This window comes from Petaurus breviceps, unplaced genomic scaffold (assembly GCF_028583685.1).
Source record: "Petaurus breviceps papuanus isolate PSGF00001 unplaced genomic scaffold, PetGlider_PUasm1.0 84, whole genome shotgun sequence".
In the NCBI taxonomy this organism is placed as follows: domain Eukaryota; kingdom Metazoa; phylum Chordata; class Mammalia; order Diprotodontia; family Petauridae; genus Petaurus; species Petaurus breviceps.
In genome coordinates, this window is record NW_027186645.1 from 191948 (window position 1) to 204583 (window position 12636).

Sequence of the window (12636 nt, forward strand, 5' to 3'; positions counted from 1 at the left end):
GTCTGCCCCCCCCAAAAGCCAAAACAAAACAAAACAAAAAACAACCCAAATACATATATTAAAAAAATACATATATTTGTATTATTTTATATTTCTATATTTTATTTGATATCAAAAATAAAATCTTGTTTTATTTTTAGCAAGAATGTCAATGTGGCTATGGTTCAGTATATCCAGTAATGGAAGTGTGGTGTACAAGGCAACAGTAAAAAGACCTGGGCTCAGGCACCAACACTCAGCACTCCTACTTATTAGCTCTGTAATACTGGGCAAAAAAGTCACCCCTCTGGGACCGACACTGGGTCTTCCATCTCGAGGTGCCCTCCACTTAAATTCATTGTATCCATTCACCAGTTGCTGAATAGATTGCACACTAACTTTACCAATAGGTTAATCAATGCTTGTAGATAATCTGAGAATTCCAGGACTCAATGTTTTCAGTCATTTAGAAATAAAGGGAGGGAGGGAAACAAGGTGAGGAGGAGCCACACCCCAAAGCATGCTGTTTTCTTAAGTCTCCACGGCTGAAAACAAATTCACCATGCACTGGCCAAATGAAGGCTGAAACCACCAACACAGCCTGTCCCTGAGCCCAGACCTGAGGCCTTTCTAGCTTGGTAGAAACTGTTAGAAAATTTGAACTTAGGAAGATGAATCTTCCTAACTTCAGGCCTGGCCCTCTATTCACTGAACCATTTAGCTGCCCCAAAGAACATTTAAGGAATCTAAAAGGAAATAAGTCCAAAGGGTCAAAGATTTTTGTTTTGTTTTCAAATCAAGGAATGTCCTTAAAATTTCAAGGTGAACATAAAGTAACTTTAACACTCACATAAACATTTGAAAATAGCTAGCATTTACATGAGTACTTTACAATTTGTAAATCAATTTACAAATATCTCATTTTATCTTCACAATGATTCTGGATTTAAGGGTGTGGGAGGAGGGGCAGCTAGGGGGCACAGTGAATAGAGCTCCAGCCCTGGAGTCAGGAGGACCTGAGTGCAAATCCAGCCTCAGACAGTTAACATTTACTAGCTGTGTGACCTTGGGCAAGTCACTTAACCCCAATTGCACTGACTTCCCCCCTCCAAAAAGCAAAAAAAAAAAAGGGTGTGGGAGGAACACAAGCATTTATTAAAAGCCTACTATGTGCCAGGCACCATGTCTTCACAAATATTATCTCACTTGATCCTCACAACAACCTTGGGAAATAGTGCTATAATAATTATCCCCATTTTACAGATGAGGTAGCTGGACAGAAAGAGGTTAAGTAACTTTCCCAGTTAGTGTCTAAGTTCACATCTGAACTCAGGTCTTTCTGAGTTCTAGACCAAAGCTCTATTCACTATACCACTGAGGGCCAAAACATATTCATAAAGAGAAACTGCCAGAAATTCCAATGATGCTTCATTGTAAAGTGGTTATGCTGATGATTTACAAATAACATGATTTATGTTAGCTATATTAAACTCAATGGAGCCCTAATCACATTCTACGCCAAAAAGATAATACAAAAACAATGGTAAACTTTTTCACATTTTTTTCTGTTACTTACCTCAAGAGCTACACTAGTTTCTTTATTCTTAAAAAGCTGAAGTTCTTCCAAACGCTGCTTATTTTCTTCTGTCAGAACTGTAAATACATCGTCAGAAGAATCCTTTAAAATGACCAAAAATAAAAGATAAATTAAAAAAAAAAAACAGTACTCACAAACAGAATTCCAAACAGGAAAATAACATGATCTTATTGAAATCGGTAACTTTATTAAAGAATTCTACAGCTACCTCATCATCCACGGGCACAGATAAGTTATCCAAATAGCTTATACGGCCATCTTTCCCTATTTCGTGAACAATGAAGTCGGAGTATCTAATAAAAAGAAAATAGGTAAATAAGCATTCAATTTTTCATTAAATGTCAAGATTGCACTTGCAAGCAGTTAAGAATGTCAATAAAAGCCTTGAACAGGCTAAAACTGTTCATTTTTTCCCCACCTTCATTATTAAGCTACAAGGAATCATTATTATGATAGTGGTGTTGTTTTTTAATGAATGCTGTCTTGTGTAAGGTATGAGCCTGGCACCATACTTAACAGAGAGGTTTTGTGGACTTTTAAGGTAATTCTGCAGAGAAGTACAAAAACAACAGTTCATGATTTTTTTCCTGGCCTATACAAGTAAGAATCAGCATTAAATAAAAGGTGAAATAGAGTAAAACTATATTAATTTAGGTCACTCTTTTTTTGAAAAAATCACAATAATTTCAACAAGAAGTAGTGTAGCTAGGAGTAATGGCCACAGGTCCAGTCTTGGAGTCGGGAAACCTGAGTTCATTTGAGTCTTTGCCTCTGACACCCATCAGCTCTGGGATCTTGGGCAAGCCATAAACTTTTAGTGCCATAGTCAACCTTCTAAAGCTACAAAGCTACATATTCATTACTGAGTTGAATTCATGTAAAGAATTTTCACACCCAGAATTCTCTAAGAACAATTAAATGAAAGATCCCAATCAAAAAGGAAAAAAAATTCCAACAGGCTGAAATTTGCCTCAGTATTCTCTGTGAAAACATGGGACAAGAGGAGCTAAAGAAATGCAGTTATAAAATTCCAGAAGAAAACTTTAACCTATTTAATAAAATAAATTATTACAGAAATTATCAGCAGCAGTATTTGCATATTAATTACAAATTACGTAGTTTGTAACAGGACTTCTACTTGACAGAACAACCCAGAGCATGTAAACGAAGCCACCAAGCAAGCAATCAAAAAGCACTTACTAAGCACTCACTATGTGCCAAGAACCATACTAAGAACTGGGCATACAAAGAAGGAACTCCAGGGGCTTAAATACTATCACGAATAGACAGGTACACACAGAAACAAGACGATATAAGAACTGAGGGTACAAGCAGCTGGGGGACTGGGGTTTGAGTGGGTTGAAGGGGTGATAACACTTGGGTTAAGTCTTTTTTTTTTTCTAAAGCAATTGGGGTTAAGTAACTTGCTCAAAGTTACACGGCCAGGTGTTTCTGGGTGGGTGCTAAGTATCTGAGCCCGGATTCGATCCCAGGTCATCCCGACTCTGGGGTCAGTGCTCTTACTCACTGTGCTACCTGGCCACCCCTTGAGTTAAGTCTTGAAGGAACTAGGGATTCTAAGAAGCAGAAGTAAGGCAATCTGTTCTAGGCATGAAAGCCGGTACAAAGGCCTGGCTTGCCACTATAATGGCTTGGTTTACCATTTCAATGAGAGTGTCACATACGAGGAACAGCAAAAAATTCAGTTTAATAGGGCCACAGGGTATATGAAGGGGAATAATGTATGACTAGATTGGAAAGATAATTTGGGTCCAGGTTAGTGAAAGTTTAAATGTGCCAGAGGAGTTTACAATTAATCCTAGCAGTAACAAAGAACCATTGGAATTTACATAGGAACCAGATTAAATTAGGGTGGTGGTTACATGGGTGGAGAGACAGGGGCATATGAGACAGAGTTACAGAGGCTGAAATGTCAAGATTTGGCCAAATGTAGATATGTGGGTTAAGGGAGAGGGAACAACCAAGGATGCCACTGAGGTTGCAGACCTAGGTAACTGGAAGGACAATGGTGCCCTTGACAAAAAATAAGGAAATTATAAGGATGGGGTACATTTGGTGGGAAAGATCATGAGTTTTGTTTTGGACATTTTGAGACTGAGATGCCGACAGGGTAATCCAGATTAAAATATCCAACAGACATACAAACAACAGTTGGTGATATGAGATTGGAACACAGGGGAGAAACTAGGGCTGGCTATTTAGAAATGGGAGATCCTAATTAAATCCAACTAACAAAATACCATTTCCTTAACTAATATTCTACAGTACAGACTGGCTGACTTCTCTCTTTCCCTCCTCCAAAAATGTTCAAACATTTCAATCTTAAAACTGTCACATTAAACAGAAACAGAGTGCTTCAGAGATGAATTTCAGCTCTGCACACAGCCTTTACAAATAAACTATATAAAAAATGAAGATACCTCTCCTTTAAGATTCCTGAGAAGCCTTGATGAGAACTCACAAACTTTGTGATGCCAACATCAACCTCGGTGAGTCCATGCTTCATCATATCAGCAAAGCTCTCTCCATCCTCCTCCTCCTCCTCCTCCTCCTCCTCTTCCTCTTCCAAAAGTCCATCTTCCTCCTCCTCTTCTTCCACAATCTGGGCCTCAAGGTTGTTCCTACCTTCTCTCATAGTTGTGGTTTCTGTCTCTGTGGTCACAGTCTCATTGCTCAGGACACAAGCATTATCCAGAGTCCCTTGATCTTTGGCCAAACAGCATTCCAAGACCTTCTGTCTTTTAGCTTCATCAGCTTGGGCCAGATCATTTTCATCAATGGAAAGAGAACGTTTCATAGATACTCCAGTCACTTCCACTGTCTCCATTTTTAAGGTCCCAAAAGAGCATCTAAGGTAGTCTTTGGAGAAGGGAAAGAGAATAAGAAAAAAGATAAATATTTTAGGAGATATGCTTCAATTCAATTCAATCAGCATGTCTTAAGAAGCTACTATGTACCAGGCATCATAATAGGAGCTTCAGTTACAATAACAACAAAGTAGTCCCTGTCCTCAAAAAGGTCATATTCTATACAGGAAAAATGCACATAGAAAATTAGATACAAATTTTAGAGAAAGGTGGCACTTGAGCTGAATTCTGAATAAAACTAGGCTATTCTCTCACGTGAGAAGTTTTCATTCCAAATATGGGGGCAAGTCTGTGCAAAGGCATGTGGATGGGAGATGGAATATTATGTATGGAGAACAGCAAACAGGCTGGTTTGTGAAAAAGTAATCTGCAATAGGTCTGAAAAAGCAGGCTTGTGGCAGGCTGTAAAGAATTTCAAATAGTTTGTAATCTGTCCTAGAAACAATAGGGAGTCACTGAAGTTTACTGAGTAGGAGAATGATACAGTCAGAACTGTGCTTTAGGAAGTCACTTTGGTAGGTGCTGGAAGATGGATTGTAGTGGGGAGAGTAGAGGGAGAGAGACCTCTTAGGAAGCTATTTCACTAGCCCAGAGGAGAGATGATGAGGACCTGTGTGAAAGGACAGAGAGGGACGTATGCTAGAGATGCTGTCTCAGTCGAGGCTGTTTTTCTCTTCCTTTCCTTTTTGTTCTTGGTAAAAAGCATACAAACAGCTTTTCTGGAGAGAGAGAAGGAGAAGGTTTTTAAAAAGGTATTGTTTTCATCTGTTCACCTAGCACAAACTCTGATTAGTGCTAGAGTCTGAATGATTGTAGCCAAATAAACTGTACAATTTGATTGTGCCCCACACACCCAGAAGCTAAACATGTGTTCCTTTACCAGAACTGGACAGTCAACTCTTCATTTTCTACCAGCTGCTCTGCTTGGAAACATCATACCCCAAGTTCAGGGTAGCCTCTAGTGGCCTTCCCACACCCACCCAATTTCCAGCTTCCCTTAAGGTACCGTCTTGCCCCCCTAGATTCTAAGCTCCTCAAGGGCAGGAACCATCTTTTTTCTTATCTGTATCCCTAGCACTCAGCATAGTGTCGGGCACAGAGTAGGTGCTAAATAAATGACTATGGAAAGAGCACTTTGGAGTCAGAGGACCTGAGCTCAAATCCTGCTTCTGTCTCTTACTGCCTGGGTTACCAGGGAGATGTGATTTCTCTCTCTGGATTCAATTTAACCACCTTTAAAAAGAAAGATTGGACTAGATGGCTTCTAAGGTTCTTTGTAGTTCTAAATCTGCAATCACTGATACATCCTCCTCCCAGGAATCACACATGGGTTTTACATGGCCCTAGCTAGTCTACTGCCTGTTCAATGAAAACAATACTAAAATAAGCCACTAGTATTTATTTCTTAGTATTGTACTCGTATCTCCACAAAGTGTTCCTCCTTCTCTTCTGACCTGTTACACTGACCTCAGGTTCTTGAAGGTGACCTCTAAGTGGAGCAAAAACTCTTTCAGGTTGAGGAAAGGGTTCAAGGTATAGTTCGGGGAAAGAGATTCTATTTTCTAAGGTCAACAGCAGGTCCAATGAGACTTTATCAGTTGGTTAGCCCACTTGACAAATTCTTTGGCCATGGAAAATCAAATCAAAACAAAATACAAAATAGCCCTTAGTCCTATGCAAAATGGCCCACAGTAGTCAAGTGGCAAAGAAGGAGGGAAAGTTTTGCTACGCATCACTTCATTTTCACATTATATCTATCAACATTAACTTAGCTTCTTGTACTCTAAATGTGAGGTTCTTGTTCAGTAACCAAATCTTCAACATACATCTCTCTTGATGTTATAATAAAAGAAAGACTAAAGAAAGTTGGAGGGATGATTCACAGGTTTTCCTTGAAGAGGCAAATAAAAGAGTTGGTTTTATCATGTATCCACAGGCAATAAGAAACATTTCGTAAGACATGGTCACTTCAAATCGCAATGTTCCTGGTTAACATTTGCAAAAAAAGACCACCACAAGAAAACTGTAGCTTGTAGACCATATCTGTTGCTGAGAATAAGGAGGTAGAGAAATTCCAGAAAGAACTCAGTAAGACCTTCTAAATTAAGCCAACATATACTTTAATACTTGGTCAATTTGATGCAAAGGTGGGTATGGTGTAGTAAAAAAATATGCTGAAAGCATAGTTCATCAGTAAGAAACAGAGTATGGGGCTAAAGACTTCTAGACCCACATCTGAGAGGCAGCTTGCTGTGGAGAAAACTGATCCTGGAGTCAAGAATATGTAGGCTACAGTCTTACTTCTGACACATATTGGCTGTGTGACTCTGAGCAAGTAACTTCTCAGTGCCCCGAGGGTCCTGAAAATTAGTGTCTAGGGTCTGAACTGAGGTCTCAGAGATTTCAAGTCCAATCCACTGCTTCCTAAGGCTAAGTGGCAAAGCAAGTATGAGCAGGGAGAGGAAGTTGCCTTATTGAGATTTCCCTATGAGAATAAAATCATGGGTCCAGTCTTTAAAAAAAGAAAAAGGCCTTTAACCTAGGATCACAGAATTATAGATCTGGAGTGGAAAGGAACCTTAGAAACCATCTTGTGACAAGCTGTGGCATGTGAATATAATGGAATACTATTGTGCTACAAGAAATGATGAGCAGGCAGATTTCAGAAAAACTCGGAAAGACTTACATGAACTGATGCTGAGTGAAGTGGGCTGAACAAGGAGAACACTGTACACAGTAACAGCAACATTGTGGGATGACCAACTTTGACAGATCTAGCTCTTCTCAATCTAAGACAATTCCAAAAGGCTCATGATAGAAAATGCCATACACTGCCAGAGAAAGAACTATGGAGTCTGAATGCAGATTGAAGCATACTATTTTCTCTTTTTTGTGTTTTTTTTCCTGTCATTCTGATTCTTCTTTCACAGCATGACTAATGTGGAAATCAGTTTAATATGACTGTACATGTATAGACTATATCAAATTGCTTGCCATCTTGCGAAGGGGAGATGAAGGGAGAAAAAAAATTGGAACTCAAAATCTTATAAAAGTGAATGTTGATGGGGTGGCTAGATGGTGCAGTGAATAGAGCACCAGCCCTGGAATCAGGAGGAGCTGAGTTTAAATCCAGCCTCAGACACTTAACACTTACTAGCCCTGTGACCCTTGGGCAAGTCACTTAACCCCAACTGCCCTGCCTTCCCCCCTCCAAAAAAGCAAAAAAAAAAAAAAAGTGAATGTTGAAAACTATCTTTACAATGTAAATGGAAAAAAATAAACTGCTATTAAGTGGGAAAAAAAGAAACCATCTCATTAAACTTTCTCATTTTACAGGAGAAGAGGCCCAAAGAGATTCCCTAAGGTCACACAAATAAAAAGTGTTGGAGTGAGACTTGAACCCATGTCCTCTAAGACCTATATAAGTATGAATATTTTCTTTTTTTTTTGTAGGGGGGAAGCTAAGGCAATTAGGGTTATTGGGGTAAAATGACAGGGTCACACAGCTAGTAAGTGTGTCAAGTGTCTGAGAACACATTTGAACTCAGGTCCTCCTGATTCCAGGGCCAGTGCACCACCAAGCTGCCCTGAATGAATATTTTCTTTTTCTTTCTTTCTTTTTTTTTTTTTTTTACTATTTTCTTAAGGAAGAGTCAAGAGGCACTGACACATGGTGAGTACCAAATAACACCATAAAAAAGTGAAAGTGATACTTAATATTCAGAAAATGACTGTTTACTGATATCTGTTATTTTCAAATCATCTTGTGAAAGTTCAGTCAGACCACTAAATTGTTAGAACAGAGGTTAGAACCAATATCAAAATAGAATAAAAATGAGATATGAATTGCATTGAATATGCATTCAATCCAGGTAACTTCAGCTAGACTTGATATAAAATGCACAAAAGAACAATGACATAAACTATGACTATTCCCTAAGGAAATTCACTTATATAAATCAATTGCCATAATAAGGAAACCAAAAGAGTCTAGAAACTACCTCAGTCAGAAAAGATGTGATCTCCTTGCCAGGTGAAGAGAAATGACAGACAAAGATAACAATGGTTTTAGAATATAAATTCATTTCTAAGATTTTACAGAGGATAGAATGTAAGCTCCCTGAGGGTAGGATTATTTCTTTCACTTTCGTCTTTATATTTTCAGCATTTAGCATAATGCCTGGTACACAGTAGGGAATTAATTGCCGACTGACTGAGAAGATAGTGTAAGATTATGAGCACTACTGCCTCCTAAAACATCTAAAAACAGCAGAGAGAAAATACAAATTTACAGAAAGCTTGGCATGAAGCCCATCGGAGTAAGAGCATTTAAATGGTATTTAAAGATGAAACTAGAAGGAAGACAACAAACATGAAAAAAGGACATAGATTCTAGTCTAACAAACTCTTCTCCATCATTGACAACTACACAAAGATTTTTGGGACAAAAAGCCCCTAGTGTGACAACTGGGAGGACATTGAGAAATTACAGGCTCATAGATTCTGAACTAGAACTATCCTTAGGTGTCATCTCATCCAACAACCTCATTTACAGATATGATTTTATCAGTGAAAGTGACTTTTAAGAAGTATTTTGCTGCTGCAACCTATGGACCAAGGGATTTTCTATCTTATTTTTAGGTGAAACCTTCCATATATGTTCTCTCCCCCATTAGAAGAACTCCCAGAGGGCAGCCACTGTATTATTATTATTATTTTTTACTTTTTGGAGGGCAATTGGGGTTAAGTAACTTGCCCAAGGTCACACGGCTAGTTTTTGTGTTAAGTGTCTGAGGCCAAATTTGAACTCAGGTCCTCCTGACTCCAGGGCTGGTCCTCTACTAACTGCGCCACCTAGCTGCCCCAAAATGATCTTTTTTTTTTTTTGCTTTTTTTTCGGAGGGCAATTAGGGTTAAGTGACTTGCCCAAGGTCACAGGACAACTATTATTTTCTATTTGTGTCTCCATGGTTTAGAACAGGGCTCTGCATATACCAAGCTTAAAAAATTTTTTATTCATTCATTAATATGATAATGAGGATGACAAAGAAGAAAGAGGAACAGAGAGGTTAAGAAACTTGACTAGGGTCACAAAGGTGAACTAGAGCAATAGCTCAGGTTCTCTGACTCCAAATCCAGAACTCACCAGTCAACCTGACCTATATGTCTTGCCACTGGAGAGTGAGGCTGATGACTTTTCACAGTTCTGCCTCACTTAAATCCAATTCACTTGCAAGTCAAGACATCACCCTCCTGAGGTCATTGGTCATCTTTGAGAAGGAAGGATGAACAGTGACATGCAGTTAGATGAATAGTTCATATTATCAAGATGTGTATTTTAAACAGATATTCCTGATGGACAATGACTTGGGTCAAAAATTGACTAAAAGGAAAACCACCTGGATTACCTTAGAAAAACTATGCAATGCTTTTTAAAGACCCTAACCTTCTTTCTGAAACACTCTTTTTTTAACATCAATATTCATCTGGAGATGCTATATCACCCTCAGTAATTAAATATCACATTCTCCCAAGGACTAAAGCTACACGGTGCCCAAAGGACTAAAAGGTGACACACAGCATTTATGAATATGCTGCAACATGTTACCAACAAAGAAGCATGAAAACAGAAATAAGATGCATATTATATATGTACATAAATACATATATTCACATACATGTGTATATACTGGAAATTGGAAAAGGACAAATGTGCTACCTAGAGAGTAAGAATGAGTAATATACTAGTGAACAGCCCATGTATTCTTTATTACTATCCATGTAAAAGTGAAGAGATCTATCAGAAGGTCACCCAAAAGTTACAGAGGATTTACAGGATATGGACAAGAGGTCTCCAGGACAGACAGGTCAAGGATGAGTGGCGATCTTCATTAGGAGGGAATACCTACAGCTCCATTAAAGTATATCCTCCATTCATCCAGAAGATAAATGTTTGGTCATGAAGCAAAAGTAGGGGTAACAAGGTCACACGCCAAGTGTCACCTGGTTACTCAGAGTATGTTAAAGTACCTTGACTTCCAACATACTGGTGATTACCCTATGGCAGCTCAGCATACACATAGATCAGATTCCCAGATCCATTCCTATACACTTCAGGCCTGAGTCCAATTAGAAGACTAAACCATACAATTCTATTACCAACACTATGTAACTTTATCCATGTATTCCTCCTGCACAGTGGTAAATAGTAAATTAGGCTATATCTATTGTTTTTCTTTCTTTTTTTAATGAGGAGGAAGTGGGAAAGAGGAAATAATGTCTGTTGATGGAAAAAAATTAATTTCTTTAAAAAAAGTAAATCACACACAGTTCACAGAATCACAGAATCTTGAGAGTTGGAAGGACAGAAAGCATCTTGTCCAACTCCCATCTAGAGCATGTACTTTCTATAGAATTATTGACTAGAGGCTTGTCAAGTCTTCTCTAATCACCTTTCTGTTGTTGGTGTTCAGTGGTGTTCGACTTGTTCTGATCTCATTTGGGTTTTTCTTGGCAAATACCGGAGTAGTTTGCCATTTCCTTCTCCAGCTCATTTTACACAGGAAGCAACTGCGGCAAGTAGGGTGAAGTGACTCATCCAGGGTCACACAGATATTAAGTGTCTGAGGCTGGATTTGAATTTAAGAATATGAGTCTTCTTATCTATCTATGCAGTGCTCTATCCACTGTGCCAGCTAGCTGCCCTTAATCACCTTTAGTGAATTCACTTCGATGAAACTGCTAATCTAGAGGGGAAAACCTATTCCACTTTTACATTGCTTTTAACAGTTAAAAAGCTCTTCCTCATTTTGCGCATTTCACCTGACACTTGAAGAAACAGGAAAGTTTGGAAACCGAAACCGTTTAAGGAATACTTAGGGAAATAAGGTCCTAAAAATCCTGATTATTTACTGACTGCCAGCCTCAAGGCCTAAACATAACCATTCAGGAGTGGGTGCTCCTGCCAAGAGATTCAAAAGACTGCTCAAATCCTTTTCAAAGGAGAGATGCCAAGTCAGGGCTTTGGAACACAGGACTAATAGTTAGCACTCATATAGTTGCAAACACCTCATTTTGTCCTCACAACGACTCGGGAGGTGGGTGTTATTATCAACCCCATTTACAGATAAGGAAAAGCAGACCTGTTAAGACACCGTTAAGTGACCTGTCCAGGGCCACAAGGCTAATATGAGTCAGAGGTCACATTTGAACTGGGCCTTCTGGACTCCTGGTCCGACCCCAACCTGGGCTTCCCATTAGAGGGACATAATCCGTTTTCATTTCTGATCGATGCTTTTTTCTCGGGCGGATTCAGAAACCATTCGGCGATGCACCCCGCTCCCCAAAGACGGAGCAACGACGTGCCCCCACCACAATTCCTTCCTTGTCCATATTTATTTCTGCAAATAATAACATAAGAATGTTTCCAGGAAGCGCCAGCAGTCTCCTGCCAAGCACATGGAAGGGGGAAGGACCGGGCCGAGCTGTCAGGCAAGAGAGAGGGGTGCGTGGGGAGGCACGCACCGGGCCGAGCCCAGAGAAGGGCGGGGCGGGCGGACCCCAAAGCCGAGAGGAAAGCCCAGAGGAGGGTGGGGAGGTGCCGGAATGACTCAGGACACGCTCCCGCCGACATAATAGCTAATGGAGGCAAACAGGCCGAGGAGCCGGAGCCGGCGGCGCGCGTAGAGCCTACTCACCAGACGGCGCGGGCCCGGGGCTCTGGGCTCGGGGGCTGCGGCCCGAAGGCCGGTGCGAGGAGAGAGACTCGGGAAGCGCGCCGGCTGAGGCCCGAGCCCTTCCTGGGGGCCCGGAGAGGCGGAGGAAGCGCCGCCTGAGGCCGGGAGGAGCGGCGAAGCAGGACCGCAGGAGCCGGCGGCCGAGGGCGCAGAACATCTACTAGCGCCGCCGCCGTCGCCGTCTGCACCTCCCCCCCTCCCCGACGGACACCAAGCCTGCCGCCTGAGCTCGCACACGTGCGGCGGCGCAAGCGACGCGCCGAGGAGGCGGACCCTGCGCAGGGCACGGCCCCGCTCCTCCGCGCCGGCGGCTCTGCTCGCGCCCGGGCTTGAACGGCACAGGCGGCTTCTGGCCCAGAGCGCGCGTCGGGATAGCCCGGACACACCGAGGCCGGCCCCGAGCCCCCGGCGGACCGGCCCGCCCGAGACCTTGCAC

The 12636-nt window shown here is 41.1% G+C and overlaps 1 protein-coding gene across 1 annotated transcript in view; it reads right to left on the reverse strand.

The window, feature by feature from the left end:
- Nucleotides 1-12432, reverse strand: part of PUS7 (pseudouridine synthase 7) — a 56447-nt gene extending 44015 nt beyond the window's left edge. The window contains exons 1-4 of the mRNA XM_069106966.1: nucleotides 12162-12432; nucleotides 4018-4456; nucleotides 1785-1869; nucleotides 1556-1657 (exon numbers count right to left, since the gene is read on the reverse strand). Coding sequence (XP_068963067.1) covers nucleotides 1556-1657; nucleotides 1785-1869; nucleotides 4018-4456; nucleotides 12162-12357 — 822 coding nt within the window. The 5' untranslated portion in view covers nucleotides 12358-12432. The remainder of the gene's footprint in view (nucleotides 1-1555; nucleotides 1658-1784; nucleotides 1870-4017; nucleotides 4457-12161) is intronic.
- Nucleotides 12433-12636: the final 204 nt, after the last annotated feature.